This window comes from Prionailurus viverrinus, chromosome C1 (genome assembly GCF_022837055.1).
Source record: "Prionailurus viverrinus isolate Anna chromosome C1, UM_Priviv_1.0, whole genome shotgun sequence".
Taxonomy (NCBI): Eukaryota; Metazoa; Chordata; class Mammalia; order Carnivora; family Felidae; genus Prionailurus; species Prionailurus viverrinus.
The window spans coordinates 29,163,914-29,187,738 of NC_062568.1; the positions used below are offsets into that span (position 1 = coordinate 29,163,914).

The window sequence follows — 23,825 nt, forward strand, 5'->3', positions numbered from 1 at the left end:
TGGAATCTATCAAAAACCAACCAACAAAAGAAAATGTAATAAATATTGGTGAGAATGTGGATAAAAGGGAACTCTTGTACATGGTTAATGAAAATGTAAATTTGTCACAATGGAAAAAAATACAGACGTTACTCAAAAAACTAAGAATAGAACAAACATATAATTCAAGAATCCTACTTCTGGGCATATCCAAAGGAATTAAAACCAGGTCTTGAAGAGATATCTGCATTCCCATGTTAAGTGCAGCATTATTTACAATAGCCAAGACATGGAGGCAACTTAAATGTCCATTGAAGTACAAATGAATAAAGGAAATGTGGTATATACATACAATGAAATATTAACCATGAGAAAGAAGAAAATTCTTTTTGCAACAATATGGATGAACCTGGAGTAAATTATGCTAAGTGAAGTAAACCAGACACAGAGAGCAAATACTGTATTATACCACTCATATGTTGAATCTAAAGTGGTCAAACTCATAGAAACAAAGAGTGAAGTAGTCCAGGGTTTGGAGGAGGAAAACAGGTATTAGTCAAAGGGTGCAAAGGTTAGGTTATACAAGATAAATAATTCCTGGAGATCTACTGTACAACATAGTGCCAATGGTTAAAAATACTGTATTGTATACCTAAAAATTTGCTAAGAGAGTAGATCTTAAGTGTTCTTATCACAGAAAATGATAATGAATTACAAGTAGGGGGTGCCTGGCTGGCTTAGAAGAGCATGCACCTCTTGATCTTGGGGTTGTGAGTTTGAGCCCCACATTGTGTGCAGAGATTACTAAAAAAGAAAAGAAATGAGAATATAAATTGGTGCACCCACTATGGAAAACAGTATGGAGGTTCCTCAAAGAATTTTAAAATAGAACTACCATATGGTCTAGCAATTCCACTTCTGGTATTTATATAAAGAAAACATCTGGTATTTATATAAAGAAAACAAAATCACTGTCTGGAAAAGATATCTACACCCCCATGTTCTTTGCAGCATTATTTACAACAGCCAAGACATGAAACAACCTAGTTATCAATTGACAAATGAACAGATAAAGAAAATGTGGTGTTTATATACAATGGAATATTATTCAGCCATAGAACAGAAAGAAATTTTGCCATTTGCAAAAATATGGACAGACCTTGAGGGTGTTATGTACAGCATGGTAACTATAGTTAATAATACTGTATTGTATGTATATTTGAAAGTTGCTAAGAGAAAAAAATTATGAAAATTGTCACCACAACAAAATTGTAACTATGTCTGGTGATGTATGTCAACTTATTGTAATCAATCATTGTGGTGTGTGTGTGTGTGTGTGTGTGTGTGTGTGCGTGTATACACATCAGAATGATTATGTATAAATATACAATATATATACACATATATATAATGTATATCTAAAACTAATATGATACTAGATGTGAGTTATATATCAGTAAAATAATATTTTTAAAGCATGTAGGAAATAAAAAGTTACAAACCAAAAGTACAATAATACTGGCTTTTATATTTACCTATTTGATTACCTTTTCCAGAGTTGTTACTATGGATTTGAGTTACTGTCTAGTGTCCTATCCTTTCAACCTGAAAGACTCATTTAGCATTTCTTTTAAAGCAGAAATATTAGTGACAAACTCCCCCAGCTTTTGTTGATATGGGAGTGCCTTAATTCTTGTTAATTTTTACATTTTTTAATGTTTATTTTATTTCTGAAAGAGAGCATGAGCAGAGGAGGAGAGAGAGGGAGACACAGAATTGGAAGCAGGCTCCAGACTCTGAGCTGTCAGCACAGAGCCCTAGGCGAGGCTTGAACTCACAAGCCATGTGATCATGACCTGAGCCGAAGTCACACGCTCAACCAACTGAACCACCTGGCACCCCCTTGTTCATTTTTTTAAAGGATGGTTTTGCTTGTTACTGAATTATAGTGGACAGTATTTTCTATGTACTGATGTATGTAGTTTCTGATGCGAAACTGACTGCTAATCTTACTGAAGAACTTTTGTATATGATGAGTCTTTTCGTGTTCCATTTGAGTTCTTGCTTTGTCTTTTTCTTTTGGCAGTTTGATTTATAATATGCTTTGGTGTTTATCTCTTTTGAGTTTGTCCTTCTTGGAGCTTGTTAAGCATTTGGATGTGTAGATTCATGCCTTTCATCATATTTGGGAAATGTTTGGGAATTATTTCTTCAAATATTCTTTCCAATCTTTTCATTCCTCTGTGATTCCCATAATGTGTATATTGGTGCACTTGAAGATGCCAAAATTCTTTCTGATTCAGAATTTCTCTTTGGTTCCTTTTTATAATTTCTGTCTCTATATTCTCATTTTGTTTATACATCATTTTCTTAGTTTCCTTTATTCTTTGTCCATGGGTCCTTTTAGCTCTTTGAGCACATTTAAGAAAGTTGTTTAAAAATATTTGTCTAGTAAGTCCAATTTCTGTTTTTTTCTCAGGGGTTATTCCTATCAATTTATTTTTATGAATGTCCATATTTCCTGTTTCTTTGTATGCCTTTTAATTTTTTTCTGGAAATTGGAAATTTTAAATATTATAATGCAATTCTGGGAATTAGATTTTCCTCCTTCATCAAGGGTTATTGCTGTTGATTTTTTGAGGGCTGCAGTCATCAGTTTCTTTAGCGACCTATTCAAGCTTTTTTTTTTCTTTTTGCAAAGACTGTATTCCTCGTCATTTGTGGTCAGTCATTGTCTTTCTGTTCCATTATCTCAGTGGCCAGCTAATGACTTCACAGATTTTCTTAAACACAAAAATTTAGTTGTCCTTTTCTTTATTGACCAGTCCCCTGGATGCTATAAGTTTTGCATTAGATTTAGAGTTTGAAATAGTTGATCTTGCAAGTGATGAATCACTACATTCTACCCCTGAAACCATTATTATACTATATATTAAGTAACTTGGATTTAAATAAAATTAAAAAATAAAAATTTTCTGTGAAAGGAGGAAAAAAAGAAATAGTTGATCTCCATCTTTGACAGTTTATATTTATTTCAATGGAGAGAACAGTTCTGTAAGTACTCTACTCCACCATTTTCCTTAATGTCACTTCTCCCTTCTCTTTTGCTATATACTTTCTCTGATATTAATCTTATTTTTATTTTATCCTTTTAAGTTACAAAATATTTTTGTTTCCTGTGGCTTGGAACGAGCAAGAATAGGTCAATGATATAGAAAAATAATGCCACTTTTAAAAATGATTGTCATTTCCTACCTTAACAACCTACTAATACAATGTTTAAGCTATGCAAGTTATCTCACCACCTCCAGTTGCACTGATTACATTGTAAATAAATTACTTTCCTTAATACGATAAAGCCAAGTGGTAACAATGGATCTCATTTCATTACTTAAAACCATCAATATGCTATTTAAAAGTCATATTGATATTTAATCAATTTTTCTATTCCTTTTTTTTAATTTCAGAGTCACCGTCATTCAGTTAGCACAAGGAATGAAACTGTAAATCTTACTGACGCTGAGGGTAAGTTATTTGTATATGTACTGTTTTGATTTTCAAATATTCATTGAAATTGAGAATAAGAACTCACCTAAAATAATTATGATCAAGACTTTCCTTCAAAATATAAATTATACTATTGGCACAAAAAATTATACTATTGGCACAAAAAATGTATGGAATTTTAATATTAATGGGAAATTAAGCAAAGCAAATTAAAATCCTTTATAATATTTATTTTACATGATTATATTATTACTAAACCATCTATTATGTTTATGTTTGTTTACAAATGTTTTGTCTACCCTGTAAATCTACCTAGTGAAGAGATTTTTCTGATCCAAAAAGATGTTCACTGATATCATTATGAAGACACGTTTGACATATCAGTAAACCCAAAGGAGATAATCAAAATATTTAACAACTCGTACATGCATAAGCATGGAACAAGCAAATTAGACAATACCATTGGGTCAGAGTTCTGGTGAACCCTACTATACTTTATTGGGATGAAAGGAAATGGAGATTTCTAAGAGAATCAGACAACTAGGGCAATGAATGTAAGGTGGACATTTGAACATCTTGAGGCAAAATTTTTATAAATTAATACAGAAATGTTTTAATATTTAACAATTGTAACAGTCATAATTGTGTAGTGATTGAATAGCCATCCAGAGGAGATGGCAGTAATCTAACTAAAATGAAGAGAAAATAAGATAACTAGAACACTTGACAGGAATGATGAGCAAACAAGCACACTTTTTTGTAACATGGAAAAAGTTCTCCAACACCCAACTTATGGGATATCAGATGACAGTGTACTTGAGAAGTATGTTTTTAGAACAAAGCCCCCAAAAGGGAAATTTTGCTTATTTGAATAGTTGACTATAGTGAAATAAAGATAATTAGAAATTAGTGCCTTAGGCATATATGTTTTGTATTTATATATGTATACATATGTATATGTATTTATACACTTGTTCTATACATTAATACCAATTCTAAAAACATATATGGGGGTACAAGAAGCTATTTTGTAATATAGGATGTTGGTTTCAGGAATTAATACTTTAAATGTCAGGAAAGTTTGGGGTGCCTGGGTGGCTCAGTTGGTTGAGCATCCGACTTTGGCTTGGGTCATGATCTCCTGGTTCACAGGTTCAAGCTCTGTATCAGGCTTTGTGCTTACAGCTCAGAGCCTGGAGCCTCCCTTTCTGTCTGCCCCTCCCCAATTCTCTCTCTCTCTCTCTCTCTCTCTCTTTCTGTCTCTCTCAAAAATAGATATTTAAAAATATTTTTTAAAATAAATGTCAGAAAAATTTTTATCAAGTAATAGAAAATATTTCTGAGGGGATAAACTATATCTCACCCCTGGCTTGCTACTAGTTCTGTGACCTTAGGTAATCATTTGTCTTGCAAAAGCCTTAATTTTCCCATTTTCAAAATGAAAGCATAGAACTAGATACTAAGAATAAAGTTTTCAGAACTTTCCTTGTCATTGCCTGACATTGCCTTATTCAATCATCATAGTTTTGTAAACACTTCCCATACATTTATTTGATCTTCATACAGCACTGTATGGTTCACACTGATCCAGTCACCTCTGAAAGGTGAAAAACCTTTATAAGCAGCATCAAATCAAATATGGGATTGGAAAGAACATCTATAGCATACCTTTTTAAAAATAAGTAAATGCTTAGAGAGAAAACAGGACTTAGTGCCTTTTTGCTCACTTCTATCTTGTTCTTGGGCTTTCTCATTTTTACAATGGGAGAAATGATTTTAAGATGACTGGGTTTCCTATTTCTAAGTCTATATTCCTAAATTTATATCTGAATAGAGCTTTAAAAAATTAAGATTCCTAAATACATATTTTAAATGGTTTTGTTATACTTTAAAAACAAACAAGGAAAAAAAGACCAAAACAAAACAAAAACCAGAATCTTAAACATAGAGAACAAACTGGTGGTTACCAGGAGGGAGGTGGGTGGGGGAATGGGTGAAATAGGTGAAGGGGATTGACAGTATACTTACTGTGACGAGCACTGAATAATATATAGAATTGTTGAATCACTAAATTGTACACCTGAAACTAATATTGATGTTAATGATATTGGAATTTAAAAATACATACATAAGAAAAAATGGTTATGTTATATTTTGCAAACTGAAAATCAGTTTACTCATGCAGACCAGTCTTATCTAATTAACCCAATCTATTATAAATACTTTATATGAGGGAGGGAGCTAAGATGGTGGCATAGCAGGAGGACGCTAGGCTTGCCTAATCCCTTGAACACAGCTAGATAACTATCAAATCATTTTGGTTTTTTACATTTTTATATATTTTTTTAATGTTTTTATCTTTTGAGAGAGAGAGACAGAGTGTTAGTGGGGGAGGCGCAGAGAGAGAGAGAGAGGGAGACAAAGAATCTGAAGCAAGCTCCAGGCTCTGAGCTGTCAGCACAGAGCCCAATGTGGGTCTCAAACTCACAAGCTGTGAAATCATGACCTGAAGTCAGGTGCTTAACTGACTGAGCCACCCAGGCACCCCTACATTTTTTTTAATGTTTATCTATTTTTGAAGGAGACAGGGCGTGAGCTGGGGAGGCACAGAGAGAGAGGGAGACACAGAACCTTAAGTGGGCTCTGGGCTCTGAGCTGTCAGCACAGAGCCCAATGTGGGCTTGAACCCATGGGCTGTGAGATCATGACCTGAGCCGAAGTCAGATGCTTAACTGGTTGAGCCACCCAGGCGCCCCCAAATCATTTTGAATACCCAAGAAATCCACCTGAGGACTGACAGACTAAACTGTACAACTAAAGGGACAGGAGAGGCCACACTGAGGAAGTTAGGAAGTGCAGAGATATAGTTTGGGGGAGAAACGGATCATAGGTGCTGAGGAAGGGAGGGAGCCCTGGTTGTGGAGAAAGGTGAGAGAGAGTAGAGCACACTTCCCCATTGCCATTGGTTGGGAAAATGAGAGGGGCTGATTTTCATGACTTTGCAACCAGCAGAGCTCAAAGACTGGAGTTTTGGAGGTCAGTGGGCTTGGCTGAGATAGAGACCTGAGGGTGCTACCCTCCTACTCCTGGAGAGAAGGCAGACAAGCAACTCCAGGGCAAATGATGTGATCTGAGGATCACCTAAGGCACATGAGGAGAGACTGGTTGCTCTACTTGGAGCACAACTGTGAGAGGTGGCATTCACAGAGTTGCCTCTCCAAAGATAAGAGAACCAGTGGGTGCATTTTTCTCCCCCATGCCTTAGCATAGGCACAGAGACACCTGCTGAAGGCAGCAACCCGGACATAGGCTGTTGAGCCTGCTTGTTCCAATTCCCACACCCTTGTACTCTGGTGTGACAGCCTTCTTGGTCAAACATGCACCAGTCCCAGCACAGCAAGACCCACTCCCAGAAGACCAGCGCATGTCCCTACTGGTCCCTAAAGTTTGGAGTTTTAAAAGTTAGCAGGCTTGGCTGAGATAGAGCCCAAAGTGTACTGTGATGCTCCAGGCAGACAAGCAACACAGTGATGACAACATGAAAACAGCAATCCGAAAAACACCTGGGACATGGGAGGGGGAATCATTCACTCTTCTAGGAGTGCTTCCCTGAGAACAGCAAGAACGATGTTCCAACTCTAGGGACAAAGGATCTGGCTGGTGTCATTCCCCTCTTCCCCACCTTGGCATAAAACAACTTCAGTAAACAGCACCACACCAAGACTGGCTGAATAACCTGATTACATCAAGTCACACCCCCCTGCACTCTGTTGGTACTGCTTTCCTTGGGCAAGTGTCCCTAAGGACCAGTGCAGTGGGCCCCTTCCCCAGAAGACTAGAAGAAACACTTGCATGCACCATGTCTACCAACCATACAGATCTGCTAGTCTTCTGTTATAATGGAAGTAGCATCAGGTCTCATTTAACAAGCAGATCAGAGCACACCTAGTTAAAACTCATCATACTCTAGCCAAGGTCCAAACACTACCCACTGCAGGCAAGGAGAACCTCTGCAGGTGAATGACCTGTGGGATAGAGCAGCGAAAACACAGCAGAAGAGAGCATGAAGCACACACCACAGACACTACCTGAAGCACCAGGCCCTGGACACAATATGACTTCTTCTTCATAAAGCCATTACTCTAAGGGGCAGGAACAAAACTGGATTTTCTACCACATGGAAAAATACAGAGACTTAGACAAAACGCCAAGATGGAGGAATTAATTCCAAAGAAAGAACAAGAAAGAACCAGAGATATAATTGAAACAGATATAGGTGATATCCCTGATGGAGAATTTAAAACAATTGTAAAGATACTTGTTGGGTTTGAGAAAAGCATAGAAAACATCAGGAAGACTCGTGCCATAGAGATAAGAGTAATAAAACAATCAGACAGAGGAAGCTGGTCTTGGAAGATAGCGGCCTAGGAGGATGCTGGGCTCACCGCATCCTGCTGATCACTTAGATTCCACCTACACCTGCCTAAATAACCCAGAAAACTGCCAGAAGACTAGCAGAATGGATTCTCTGGAGCCAAGCACAGACGAGAGGTGAGAGGCCCACAGAAGAGGGTAGGAAGGGTAGAGAGGTGGTGTGTGCTACACGGACTGGCAGGAGGGAGCCGGGGCAGAGGGCCAGCCCACGGGCCAAGCAGAGGCCCCAAGTCTGGCTGGCAAAAGCAGAGGGGCTGGACGGAGTGTGTTCAGACAGCAAGCGGGACTTAACATCTGGAAGGTTATAAGTTAACAGGTCTGCTCGGAGAGCGAGAAGGCTGGAGGACAATAGGAGGGAGAGTTGTTGAGCCCCGGACGACAGAGCTCAGCTTGGCGGGGAACAAAGGCGCTCGCCAGCGCCATCTCCCTCCCCCATCCCCCAGTCAAATTCCCAAAGGGAACCAGTTCCTGCCAGGGAACTTGATTGCACCACGCAAACACCCAAGGCTGTGTTTCTGTGGATCCATCCCTCTGGCGGTGGGTCTGACTCCCTCCTGATGCTGCAGGGCCCCTCATGAAGCAAATCACCAAAGGAAAAACGAGCTGAGCATGCCCCTCCCACCCCTGTGCACCTTGCCGATCCACCCCAGCTAATACACCAGATCCCCAGAACCACAAGCCTGGCAGTGTGCAAGTAGCCCAGACGGGGCACACCACCCCACAGTGAATCCCGCCCCTAGGAGAGGGGAAGAGAAGGCACACACCAGTCTGACTGTGTCCCAGCGGTGGGCTGGGGGCAGACAGCAGGTCTGACTGCGGCCCTGCCCACCAATGCAAGTTATTCAAGACAGCACAGGGGAAGTGCCCTGCAGTTCCACACCACTCCAGGGACTATCCAAAATGATGAAACAGAAGAATTCCCCTCAAAAGAATCTCCAGGAAATAACAACAGCTAATGAGCTGATCAAAAAGGATTTAAACAATATAACAGACAGTGAATTTAGAATAATAGTCATAAAATTAATCGATGGGCTTGAAAACAGTATAGAGAACAGTAGAGAATCTATTGCTACAGAGATCAAGGGACTAAGGAACAGCCAGAGGGGCTAAGAAATACTATAAATGAGCTGCAAAATAAAATGGAGACAACCACAGCTCAGATTGAAGACCCAGAGGAGAGAATAGGTGAACTAGAAGATAAAATTATGGAAAAAGAGGAAGCTGAGAAAAAGACAAAAAATCCAGGAGTATGAGGGGAAAATTAGAGAACTAAGTGATGCACTAAAGAGAAATAATCTACGCATAATTGGTATCCCAGAGGAGGAAGAGAGAGGGAAAGGTGCTGAAGGTGTACATGAAGAAATCATAGCTGAGAACTTCCCTGATCTGGGGAAGGAAAAAGGCATTGAAAGCCAAGAGGCACAGAGAACTCCCTTCAGACGTAACTTGAATCGATCTTCTGCACAACATATCATAGTGAAACTGGCAAAATACAAGGATAAAGAGAAAATTCTGAAAGCAGCTAGGGATAAATGTGCTCTAACATATAAAGGGAGACCTATAAGACTCGTGACAGATCTCTCTAATGAAACTTGGCAGGCCAGAAAGGGATGGCAGGAAATCTTCAATGTGATGAACAGAAAAAAATATGCAGCCGAGAATCCTTTATCCAGCAAGTCTGTCATTTAGAATAGAAGGAGAGATAAAGGTCTTCCCAAACAAACAAAAACTGAAGGAATTCATCACCACTAAACCAACCCTACAAGAGATCCTAAGGGGGATCCTGTGAGACGAAGTACCAGAGGCATCGCTACAAGCATGAAACCTACAGACATCACAATGACTCTAAACCCATATCTTTCTATAATAACACTGAATGTAAATGGACTAAATGCGCCAACCAAAAGACATAGGGTATCAGAATGAATAAAAAAACAAGACCCATCTATTTGCTGTCTGCAAGAGACTCATTTTAGACCTGAGGACACTTTCAGTTGAAAGTGAGGGGATGGAGAACTATTTATCATGCTACTGGAAGTCAAAAGAAAGCTGGAGTAGCCATACTTATATCAGACAAACTAGACTTTAAATTAAAGGCTGTAACAAGAGATGAAGAAGGGCATTATATAATAATTACAGGGTCTATCCATTAGGAAAGCTAACAATTATAAATGTCTATGCACCAAATATGGGAGCCCCCAAATACATAAAACAATTACAAACATAAGCAACCTTATTGATAAGAATGTGGTAATTGCAGGGGACTTTAACACTCCACTTACAGAAATGGATAGATCATCTAGACACACGGTCAATAAAGAAACAAGGGCCCTGAATGATACATTGGGACAGATGGACTTGACAGATATATTTAGAACTCTGCATCCCAAAGCAACAGAATATACTTTCTTCTCGAGTGCACATGGAACATTCTCCAAGATAGATCACATACTGGGTCACAAAACAGCCATTCATAAGTATACAAGAATTGAGATCATACCATGCATACTTTCGGACCACAATGCTATGAAGCTTGAAATCAACCACAGGAAAAAGTCTGGAAAACCTCCAAAAGCATGAGGTTAAAGAACACCCTACTAGGAATGAATGGGTCAACCAGGCAATTAGAGAAGAAATTAAAAAATATATGGAAACAAACGAAAATGAAAATACAACAATCCAAACGCTTTGGGATGCAGCAAAGGCAGTCCTCAGAGGAAAATACATTGCAATCCAGGCCTATCTCAAGAAACAAGAAAAATCCCAAATATAATATCTAACAGCACACCTAAAGGAAATAGAAGCAAAACAGCAAAGACACCCCAAAGCCAGCAGAAGAAGAGAAATAATAAAGATCAGAGCAGAAATAAACAATACAGAATCTAAAAGAACTGTAGAGCAGATCAATGAAACCAAGAGTTGGTTTTTTGAAAAAAAAATAAACAAAATTGATAAATCTCTAGCCAGGCTTCTCAAAAACAAAAGGGAAATGACCCTAATAGACAAAATCATGAATGAAAATTGAATTATTACAACCAGTCCACCAGAAATACAAGCAATTATCAGGGAATACTATGAAAAATTATATGCCGACAAACTGGACAATCTGGAAAAAATGGACAAATTCCTAAACACCCACACACTTCCAAAACTCAAACAGGAAGAAATAGAAAACTTGAACAGACCCATAACCAGTGAAGAAATTGAATCAGTTATCAAAAATCTCCCAACAAATAAGAGCCCAGGACCAGATGGCTTCCCAGGGGAGTTCTACCAGACGTTTAAAGCAGAGATAATACCTATCCTTCTCAAGCTGTTCCAATAAATAGAAAGGGAAGGAAACTTCCAGACTCATTCTATGAAGCCAGTATTACTTTAATTCCCAAGCCACACAGAGACCCAGTAAAAAAAGAGAACTACAGGCCAACATCCCTGATGAATATGGATGCAAAAATTCTCAGTAAGATACTAGCAAATCAATTCAACGGTATATAAAAAGAATCATTCACCATGATCAAGTGGGATTCATTCCTGGGATGCAGGGCTGGTTTAACATTCACAAATCAATCAACGTGATACATCACATTAATAAAAGAAAAGATAAGAACCATATGTTCCTCTCAATCCATGCAGAAAAGGTATTTGACAAAATTCAGCAACGTTTCTTAATAAAAACCCTTGAGAAAGTCGGGATAGAAGGAACATTCTTAAATATCACAAAAGCCATTTATGATAAGCCCACAGCTAACATCATCCCCAATGGGGAAAAACTGAGAGCTTTTTCCCTGAGATCAGGAACATGACAGGGATGTCCACTCTCACCGCTGTTGTTTAACATAGTGTTGGGAGTGCTAGCATCAGCCATCAGACAACAAAAGGAAATCAAAGGCATCAAATTTGGCAAAGATGAAGTCAAGCTTTCACTTTTTGCAGATGACATGATATTATACATGGAAAATCTGATAGACTCCACCAAAAGTCTGCTAGAACTGATATATGAATTTAGGAAAGTCTCAGGATACAAAATCAATGTACAGAAATCAGTTGCATTCTTATACACTAATAATGAAGCAACAGAAAGACAAAGAAACTGATCCCATTCACAATTGCACCAAGAAGCATAAAATACCTAGGGATAAATCTAACCAAAGATGTAAAAGATCTGTATGCTGAAAACTATAGAAAGCTTATGAAGGAAATTGAAGAAGATATAAAGAAATGAAAAAACATTCCGTGCCCATGGGTTGGAAGAATAAATATTGTTAAAATGTCAATACTACCCAAAGCTATCTACACATTCAATGCAATCCCAATCAAAATTGCACCAGCATTCTTCTTGAAACTAGAACAAGCAATCCTAAAATTCATATGGAACCACAAAAGGCCCTGAATAGCCAAAGTAATTTTGAAGAAGAAGACCAAAGCAGGAGGCATCACAATCCCAGACTTTAGCCTCTACTACAAAGCTGTCATCATCAAGACAGCATGGTATTGGCACAAAACAGACACATAGACCAATGGAATAGAATAGAGACTCCAGAATTGGACCCACAAAAGTATGGCCAACTCATCTTTGACAAAGCAGGAAAGAATACCCAATGGAAAAAAGACAGTCTCTTTAACAAATGGTGCTGGGAGAACTGGACAGCAACATGCAGAAGGATGAAACTAGACCAGTTTCTCGCACCACTCACAAAAATAAACTCAAAATCGATAAAGGACCTGAATGTGAGAGAGGAAACCATCAAAACCCTAGAGGAGAAAGCAGGAAAAGACCTCTCTGACCTCAGCCGTAGCAATCTCTTACTCGACACATCCCCAAAGGCAAGGGAATTAAAAGCAAAAGTGAATTACTGGGACCTTATGAAGATAAAAAGCTTCTGCACAGCAAAGGAAACAACCAACAAAACTAAAAGGCAACCAATGGAATGGGAAAAGATATTTGCAAATGACATATCAGACAAAGGGCTAGTATCCAAAATCTATAAAGAGCTCACCAAACTCCACACCCGAAAAACAAATAACCCAGTGAAGAAGTGGGCAGAAAACATGAATAGACACTTCTCTAAAGAAGACATCCGGATGGCCAACAGCCACATGAAAAGATGTTCAACGTCGCTCGTCATCAGGGAGATACAAACCAAAACCACACTCAGATACCACCTCACGCCAGTCAGAGTGGCCAAAATGAACAAATCAAGAGACTATAGATGCTGGATAGGATGTGGAGAAACGTGAACCCTCTTACACTGTTGGTGGTAATGCAAGTTGGTGCAGCCACTCTGGAAAACAGTGTGGAGGTTCCTCAGAAAATTAAAAATAGACCTACCCTATGACCCAGCAATAGCACTGCTAGGAATTTACCCAAGGGATACAGGAGTACTGATGCATAGGGGCACTTGTACCCCAATGTTTATAGCAGCACTCTCAACAATAGCCAAATGATGGAAAGAGCCTAAATGTCCATCAACTGATGAATGGATAAAGAAATTGTGGTTTATATACACAATGGAGTACTACAGGGCAATGAGAAAGAATGAAATATGGCCCTTTGTAGCAACATGGATGGAACTGGAGAGTGTGATGCTAAGTGAAATAAGCCATACAGAGAAAGATACCATATGGTTTCACTCTTATGTGGATCCTGAGAAACTTAACAGAAACCCATGGGGGAGGGGAAGGAAAAAAAAAAAGAGGTTAGAGTGGGAGAGAGCCAAAGCATAAGAGACTGTTAAAAACTGAGAACAAACTGAGGGTTGATGGGGGGTGAGAGGGAGGGGAGGGTGGGTGATGGGTATTGAGGAGGGCACCTTTTGGGATGAGCACTGGGTGTTGTATGGAAACCAATTTGACAATAAATTTCATATATTGAAAAAAAACCAATCAGACAGAAATGAGAAATGCAGTGACTGAGATTTGAAACAGATTGGATATAATGACAACAAGGATGAAAGAAGCAGAGGAGTATGTGATATAGAAGATAGAATAATGGGCATCTAGGGGGTGGCTCAGTCTTTTTAGCATCCAACTCTTGACCTCAGTTCAAGTCTTGATCTCAGTGTTATAAATTCAAGCCCCACATTGGGCTCCACACTGAGTGTGAAGCCTACTTAAAAAAAATGAAGATAGAATACTGGACAAAAGAAGCTGAACAAAAGAAAGAAGAATTATGGAACATGAGAATAGACTTAGAGAATTCAATGACTCTATCAAACAAAAACATTTGTATCATAGGAGTCCCAAAGAAAGAGAGAAAAGGAGGCAAAAGGTTTATTTGAGAAAATCACTCAAAACTTCCATAATCTGGAGTAGCAAAGAGACATCCAAATACAGGAGGCAGAGAGAACTCCATCAAGATCTACAAAAGCAGGCCAATACCAATACATGTTGTAGTTAAATTTGCAACATATAGTGATAAAGAAAAAATCCTAAAAGCAGCAAGAAAAAAGACGTCCCTAACCTATAAGGGAAGACCCATAAGTCTAGCTGCAGATCTCTCCACAGTACCTTGGCAAGCTTGAAGGGAGTGGCATGGTATATTCAAAGTGCATAATGGGAAAAATCTGCAGCCAAGTATATTCGGTCCAACAAGCCTATCATTCCGAATAGGAGGAGAGATAGTTTCCCAGATAACAAAAACTAAAGGGGTTCATGACCACTAAACCAGCCCTACAAGAAATATTAAAGGGGACTTTTTGAGTGGAAAGGAAGGACCAAAAGTGACAAAGACAAGAAAGAATAAGAGAAAATCTCCAGAAACAACAACAAAGCCAAGTAATAAAATGGCACTAAATACATATCTATCAGTAATTACTCTGAATGTAAATGGACTAAACACTGCAATCATAAGACATAGGGTGTCAGAATGGATAAAAAAACAATAGGGCCTATCAATATGCTGCCTATCAGAGACTCATTTTAGACCTAAAGACACCTGCAGGTTGAAAATGAGGGATGAAGAAACATTTATCATGCAAATGGATATCAAAAGAAAGCCAGAGTAGCAATAAGCTAGAGATATTAATATTCATTGATATCTATATCAAACTAGACTTTAAAACAAAGAGTGTAACAAGAGATGAAGAAGAGTACTATATCATAATAAAGGGGTCTATCCACCAAGAATATATAACAATCATAAATGTTTATGCACCCAAAATGGGAACACCCAAATATATAAAATTCATGGGATGCCTGGGTGGTTGAGTCGCTTAAGTGTCTGACTCTTGATTTCAGCTCAGGTTGTGAGCTTATAGTTTGTGAGATTGGGTCCCACATCAGGCTCTGCACTGACAGCATGGAGCCTGCTTGAGATTCTCTCTCTCTCTGCCTCTCTCTCTTTGTCCCTCTCCCTCTCTCTGTCTCAAAATAAACATTTTGTAAAAATAAAAATAAAACAATTCATAACAAACATAAAGGAGTTTATTGTTAATAATACAGTAATAGTAAGGGACTTTAATACCCCACTTACATCAATGGACAGATCATCTAAACAGAAAATCAACAAGGAAACAATGGCTTTGAATGACACACTGGACCAGAACATTCTATCCTAAAGCAGCAGAATACACATTCTTTTCAGGTGCACATGGGACATTCTCCGGAATAGATCACTTACTAGGTTGCAAATCAGGCCTCAACAAATACAAGACTGAGATCATACCATGCCACTTTTCTCACCACGACGCTATGAAACTTGAAGTCAACCAGAAGAAAAAATTTGAAAGACCAAAAATACATGGAGGTTAAAGAACTTGCTACTAAAGAATCAATGAATCAATGAGGAAATCAAAGAAGAAATTAAAAATAAATGGAAACAAATGAAAATGAAAACACAACGGTCCAAAACCTTTGGGATGCAGCAAATTGATCCTAAGAGGGAGCTATACAGCAATACAAATCTACCTCAAGAAGCAAGAAAAATCTCAAATAAACAACCTAACCTTTCACCTAAAGGAGCTAGAAAAAGAACAATAAATGAAGCCTAAACCCAGCAGAAGGAAGGAAATGATAAAGATTGGGGTAGAAATAAAAGATATAAAAAATAAAAACAAAACAATAGAACAGATCAATGAAACCAGGAGCTGGTTCATTGAAAAAATTAATAAAACTGATAACCCCCTGGCTGGACTCATCAAAGAGAAAAGAGAAAGGACCCAAATAAAATCAGAAAGGAGAGAGGAGAAATAACAACCAACAACACAGAAATACAATTATAAAAGTATGTAATGGAAGTTTATATGCCAACAAATTGGACAATCTAGAAGAAATGGATACATTCCTAGAAACATATAAACTACCAAAACTGAAACAGGAAGACATAGAAAACTTGAACAGATCAATAACCAGCAATGAAGTTGAATCAGTAATCAAAAATCTCCCAACAAATAAAAGTCCAGGGATAGATGTCTTCACAGGCAAATTCTACTAAACATTTAAAGAGTTAATACCCGGGGCGCCTGGGTGGCTCAGTCGGTTAAACGACCGACTTCAGCTCAGGTCACAATCTTGCGGTCCGTGAGTTCAAGCCCCGCGTCGGGCTCTGGGCTGATGGCTCGCAGCCTGGAGCCTGCTTCCGATTCTGTGTCTCCCTCTCTCTGCCCCTCCCCCATTCATGCTCTGTCTCTCTCTGTCTCAAAAATAAATAAAATGTTAAAAAAAAATTTTTTTAAATAGTTAATATCCATTCTTCTCAAACTATTCCAAGAAATAGAAAGGGAAGGAAAACTTAATTCATTCTATGAGGCCAGCAATACCCTGATACCAAATTCAGACAAAGACCCCACTAAAAAAGAGAACTACAGGCCAATATCCCTGGTGAACATGAATGCAAAAATTCTCAAGCAAGTACTAGCAAATCGGATTCAACAGTACATTAAAAGAATCATTCACCATGATCAAGTGGGATTTATTCCTGGGTTGAAAGTGTGGCTCAATTTTCACAAATCAGGGGCACCTGGGTGGCTCAGTCAAACATCCAGCTCTTGATTTAGGCTCAGGTCATGATCTCACAATTCGTGAGTTTGAGCCCTTCATTGGGCTCTCCAGTACAAGCAGTGGAGCCTGCTTGGGATTCCCTCTCTCTTCCTCTCCCTGTTTACCTCCCCTGATCTCTCTGAATATCAAAATAAATAAACCTTTATTTTTAAAAAAATTTTTTTAACGTTTTATTTATTTTTGAGACAGAGAGAGACAGAGCATGAACAGGGGAGGGGCAGAGAGAGAGGGAGACACAGAATCGGAAGCAGGCTCCAGGCTGCGAGCCATCAGCCCAGAGCCCGACGCGGGGCTCGAACTCACGGACCGCGAGATCGTGACCTGAGCCGAAGTCGGCCGCTTAACCGACTGAGCCACCCAGGAGCCCCAATAAACCTTTAAAAAATATTTGCAAATCAATCAATGTGATACACCACATCAATAAAAAAAAAAGGGTAAGTACCGTACAATCCTCTTAATAGAAACAGAAAAAGCATTTGACAAAGTACAACATCCAATTCATGATAAAAACCCTCAACAAAGTTGGTTTAGAAGGAACATACCTCAACATAATAAAGTCCATGTATGAAAAGTCCACAGCTAATATCATCCTCAATGGGGAAAAACTGAGAACTTTTCTCTAAGGTCAGGAAAAAGACAGAGATGTCCATTCTCACCATGGTTTTTTTTTGTTTGTTTGTTTTTTTAACAAACTGCTGGAAGTCCTAGCCTCAGCAATCAGACACCAAAAAGAAATAAAACAGCATCCAAAGTCAAACTTTCACTATTTGCAGATGACAGGATGCTTTACATAGAAAACCCAAAAACTCCCCCCAAAAGTTGCTAGAACTGATATACAAATTCACTAAAGTCACAGGATACAACATCAGCATACAGAAATCTGTTGCATTTCTATACACCAATAATGAAATAGCAGAAAGAGAAATCAAGGAATCAATCCCATTTACAATTACATCAAAAACCATGAGATACCTAAGAATAAACCTAACCAAAGTACAGGTGAAAGACCTGTACTCTGAAAACTATAAAACACTGATGAAAGAAATTGAAGATGACACAAACAAGTGGAAAATCACTCCATGCTCCTGGATTGGAAGAGCAAATATTGTTAAAATGTCCATGCTACCCAAAGCAATCTACACATTTAATGCAATCCCTATCAAAATACCACCAACATTCTTCACAGAGCTAGAACAAACAATCCTAAAATTTGTATGGAATGACAAAAGACCCCAATAGCCAAAGCCACCTTGAAAAAGAAAAGCAAAACTGGAGACATCACAGTTCCAGACTTCACGTTATATTACAAACTTGTAATCACCAGGACAGTAAGTATGGTACTGGCACAAAAACAGACACATAGATCAATGGAACAGAATAGAAAACCCAGAAATGAACCCACAACTATATGGTCAATTAGTTTTCAACAAAGCAAGAAAGAATATCCAATGGGAAAAAGATAGTCTCTTCAATGGATGGTGTTGGGAAAACTGGACAGCAACATGCAAAAGAATGAAACTGGATCACTTTTTTACCACCACACACAAAAATGAATTATAAATGGATTAAAAACCTAAATATGAGACAGAAAACCATTAAAATCCTAGATAACAGAGGGAGTAACTTCTTTGACATCAGCTGTAGCGGCTTCTTACTAGATATGTCTCTTGAGGCAAGGGAAACAAAAGCAAAAATGAACTATTAGGACTTCATCAAAATAAAAACCTTCTGCACAGTGAAGGAAACAATCAACAAAACTGAAAGGCACCCTATGGAATGGGAGAAGATATTTGCAAATTCCATATCTGATAAAAGGTTAGTATCCAAAATATATAAAGAACTTATACAACCCAACACCCCAAAACCAAATGATCCAATAAAAAATGGGTGAAAGAGAGGCACCCGAGTGGCTCCGTTGGTTAAACATCTGACTTTGGGTCAGGTCATGATCTCACCGTTCGTAGGTTCGAGCCCCATGCTGGGCTCTGTGCTGATAGCTCTGATTCTGTGTCTCCCTCTCTCTCTGTTCCTCCCCCACCTGTGCTCTCTCTCTCTCAAAAATAAACATTAAAAAAATGGGTAGAAGGCATAAATAAACATTTTCCCAAAGAAGACATCCAGATGGCCAACAGACACATGAAAAGATGCTCAACATCACTCATCATCAGGGAAATACAAATCAAAAGTACAATGAGATACCACCTGATACCTATCAGAATGGCTAAAATGAACAATGCAAGAAACAACAGGTGTTGGGAAGGATGTATATAAAGGGGAATCCTCTTACACTATTGGTGGGAATGAAAACTGGTGCAGCCCCTCTGGAAACCAGTATGGAGGTTCCTCAAAAAGTTAAAAATAGGACTATCCTACAGTCCAGCAATGGCACCACTATGTATTTACCCAAAGAAATAAAAAATACTGATTTGAATGGACACATGCACCACAATGTTTGTAGCGGCATTAACAACAATAACCAAACTATGGAAAGAGCCCATGTCCACACACACACACACACACACACACACACACACATGCACACACACATACACACAGAATATTACTTGGTGATCAAAAAGAATGAAATCTTGCCATTTACAACAACATGGATGGAACTAGAATGTATCATGCTAAGTGAACTGTTAGAGAAAGACCAATACCAAATGATTACAATCACATGTGGAATTTAAGGACCAAAACAGATGAAAATGTGAAGGGAAAAAAAAAGGCAAACCAGGAAACAGACTCTTAACTGTAGAGAACAGGTGAGGATTACTGGAGGGGAGGTGGGTGGGAGTCTAGGTTAAATGGGTGATGGGTTAAGGAAGGCACTAATAGTGATGAGCACTGGGTGTCATATGTAAGTAATGAATCATTAAATTTTACACTTGAAACTAATACTACCATGTATGTTTACTAACTGGAATTTAAATAAAAACTTGAAAAAAAAGTATAAGTTTTGCTTTTATAAAAATAAATAAATGCAGTATACTTAGAGTTGATTCACTCTTGTTGAATTCCTTGATTTATTATTATTTGTAAAAAATTTAGAGGATTTGCCTAGCTCCATTACTTTGGAACTACTTTCATTGATACCTCTCACTCCCTTATATAAATGTATATATTTATGCACATTTATCTCAGCCTAGGACTACCAATAATTAAAGACTATAATTGTTCCATTCTATACTTTATAAATTATTTTAGTTTATTTCATGAGATTCCTCCTAGGGTCATGAATTATTGAGGAAATACAGAATTATTAATGAAAAGTATCTAGGATGTAGATTGTTTACACAGCTTTATAGATTTGGGTATGTATAGTAAATTTATAACGGAAGATTACCCAAATGACTCCTAGAGGATATGCTAAAATGAGATTCCAAGAAGGATGAGTAAAAGCAATCTTTTAAATATCCAGTCAAACACAACTTTGAATAATGTGCATAAAATTTAACACCCACAAAAAACATTCCGAACCACGTAGAGTGCAACGATGAGGTTTTGTTTGTTCGTAATTTAGTTTTTATTTTTTGAACTAGCATTAGGAACCAGAAAAATAGGAGTACTCCATACAAATATTTACTGTCATCTGACTAAAAGACATAAAAATATAGACCATTGTGACATTTAATTTTAATAACTTAATGCATGCATTTTAACAATACTATTGAAAATAGTAATTGGACTTACTAGGTGACAGACCCAAGGTTACAGTACATCAGGAGTCAGAGCAAAGGGAGTAGTAGTAACAAAAACAACAAAAGTTGCATTCTTTTTGTGCTTATTATGTTCCAGACCAGTGTTAGATGCTTTAGCCCTTAAAATCACATGCCTTATGGCAGGGGATCTTTATCTTTTGACAGATGGAGGAAATTGAGACAGAGAGAGCCAAAATAACTTGTCCAAAGTTAGATGGTTATTTACAGAGACTGTTTGAGTCCAAGCAGTCTGGTCCCAGAACCTGTGCTCTTAATTGCTATGCTGCACCATCATTAGTTAGAGACATGCCTATAGATCGTGTTTGTCAAATGCCACAAGTGCTAACTTATTTATATAATCTTTTTCTTAATTCTTTTTCAGATAGGTTAATGCAAGATAAGTTCCATGGACAAAAAAATTCAAATAAAAAGGGCAAATCGGTAAGTAGATTGATAGATCATTTAAAAATCATTAATATTTTACATTGTTTTGAATTAATATTTACTGATATTATTCTGTCATCAAGCAAGCATATGCATTATTATGAATCTGTTATAAATAAAATTTATTATATATTTATCCTATATATTTATCATATAAAAATCTATAAATTATTATAAAGCACCATAAACAACATTAACTTTAGCAGGCTACACTTCTGAATTCTTTACTTCTGCTTCCCCCCATATATCTATTGCTTAGTGGGCAACTCACAATAGCACTAGGGAAGCATAGACCACCTCTGCCCATCTGTTTTGATATGAATAGTTTTAAAGAAGCCATTCTCATTTCTTTTGTCCATTAATACTTGAAATTAATTATAATGGATTCCTCTTCTGCGTCTTGAAAATAGCAGTAAGTATTGCAGAAATGAAACAGGGGTGTGTGACTTAGGACAACCAGGCAAGAAAGAAATACTGACATGGAAGGTGAGAAGAGAAATAAAATTTTGGTCTACTTCCTATTTTACATTCAGTAGGTAAGAATCATCTCTCACAAGGGGAAAAAATCAAAGTGCTTTTCCTTGTAATTTTTAATGACTAACTGACTCCATAATCCAAGACATTGGAACCCCCTACTAATATTTTTTATAGATAGTAGGATTTGGTATATGAATATTTTGAACTTAAAAGACCTTATAGTGAGGTAGCAGAAAGACTCATTTGGAGTAAACCATTATATATACAGTAACATAATTGTTCTAAGTGAGATAAGTTTACAAAGTACAGCAGGCATAGGCAAAGTAGCATTGACAGTTAAAGGTGATTTGACAACTAGCTTCAGATTGAGCCTGACTACATATTAGCTATGGCACTTTAGGTGATTTAGCATATTACCGCCAAAGCAATATCCTATCTTTTATACAATATTTGACCATAGTCTTTTCTACATTGGAGTAAGGTATTTATCTTACTTATCTTTTTATCTTCTGGCACCTGGCACAGTAGTACAAAGTAGTCACCCAATAGATGTTATATTTTGTCTGCCACATAGATTTTGTCTTTTTGCTGTTACCACTAATAGTTTCTTTCTACCAACTGCTTTGTGACAGCCCCCTAAAAGTATTGGTAGTGTTAGGCAAATGACACTCTATAGTTTTTATTCCCAGATATCCTATACTCCTGATCCCCTCTAGATCACTTGCAGCCAAGGCCAAAGGCCACCTGTGGATGTGAAGAACTGCATGCCACAACTTCCCAAGACTCTAGATTGGAGGCAGTCAAGGCCCATGTGGGGACTGGTATATTCAACTCAGCTAAAACCCTGTAATTTCTCTGTTAGAAACACAAACACATACACACAATATTTATATAATTTATATGCAAAAGCTCGTCACTGTATAAAAAAAGATAAAGGATAAAGGAAAAAGAATTATCATGGCATTAGGAAGAGGCATGGTGGAGGAGAAAGAACAGCCTTCATTTATACCATTAAAGTAGGAATCAAGATGAGATTATCCTGTAAGTCCTAGGGTAAGGACATCCCAGATTATCTTCACAAATCTGTAATCTGGTAATACTACTGTTTAAAGTAAAAAAAAAAATAGGGGTGCTTGGGTGGCTCAGTTGGTTAAGCATCCGACTTCAGCTCAGGGCATGATCTCATGGTCCATGAGTTTGAGCCTGCGTCAGGCTCTGTGCTGACAGCTTGGACCCTGGAGCCTGCTTCTATTCTGTGTCTCCCTCTCTCTGCCCCTCACTCTGCTTGCACTCTGTTTCTCTCTCTCTCAAAAATAAATAAACATTAAAAAATATTCTAAAAAATAAAAAAATTAAAAATAAAGTAAAAAAAGTGTTACTATAAAAGCATTGAGAAATTAAATAGTAGTGCTAAAGGAACCTACAAACATTCAAAAGCTTTATATTAAAATGAAGAGACTTCAGTTTGGACAAGATGGAATAACCCATTCCTCCTAGATTCTTCCCATCACAACTAAAAATATATATACCTTTAACAAACAAGCATAAGAAATCTCTGAAACAAAGAAAGAAGGAGGTAGGCTTCCTGGGGATCTGAGGACATGGTGTGAGTTTTCTAAGTTTCCTTATTTGTTCCTAATACATTCTCAACAGGATACTGCAGAAGCCTGCAACTAGAAGCTGCCAATAGGCACAGACTAAAGCTCCAAGGAAAGCCTGTTCCCTCTAACCAAGAAACCCAGAAAGGGGTAGGCTAACAGCAGTAAACTGTTTTAGCAGTGCCTGCCCTACTCCAGCCAAACTCCAATGAAAAAATTACACTCCTCTCCCAGCACATGGTTTCAGTGGATACAAGTAGGAAGTTGATCTTTTATCTCATACTCCACCCTTACCCCTGGTAAACAGGTGGCACACTGTGGTTTCCCCATTAGGTGGAAATAGGACTGAGCAGGCAGCTGTTCTGCTATCTCCACCCAGCAGAACAAGGCAATACTCCAATATCCCTTGATAGGATAGTGTTGGTGGGGCTAAGCTAGAAGCTGATCTTCTCATCCCCTGGCTTGTGAAAGTAACCAATACTCTGATTCTACCACCAGGATGGTATCAGTTGGGTCCAATAGCCAACTGAACCTCCATCCACACTTAGTAGCAACAAAATTTAATGAGGCTGTGTAATGGAGTCTTGGCTAGCACTAGTTTTTCCCTTGCCCCCTATGTCAGTAGGATCCAGTAGGGAATTGAGCCTCCATCCCCACCTGACATCAATGAGGCAAAACTAAGCAGTGG

The 23,825-nt window shown here is 38.0% G+C and overlaps 1 protein-coding gene across 9 annotated transcripts in view; it reads left to right on the forward strand.

Moving 5' to 3' along the window:
* C2CD6 (C2 calcium dependent domain containing 6) overlaps nt 1-23,825 on the forward strand; it is a 187,190-nt gene that overhangs the window by 135,331 nt on the left and 28,034 nt on the right. For all 9 annotated transcript variants that reach the window (XM_047873176.1, XM_047873185.1, XM_047873177.1 and 6 more), the window contains 2 exons: nt 3,447-3,504; nt 21,001-21,059. In XM_047873176.1, coding sequence (XP_047729132.1) covers nt 3,447-3,504; nt 21,001-21,059 — 117 coding nt within the window. The remainder of the gene's footprint in view (nt 1-3,446; nt 3,505-21,000; nt 21,060-23,825) is intronic.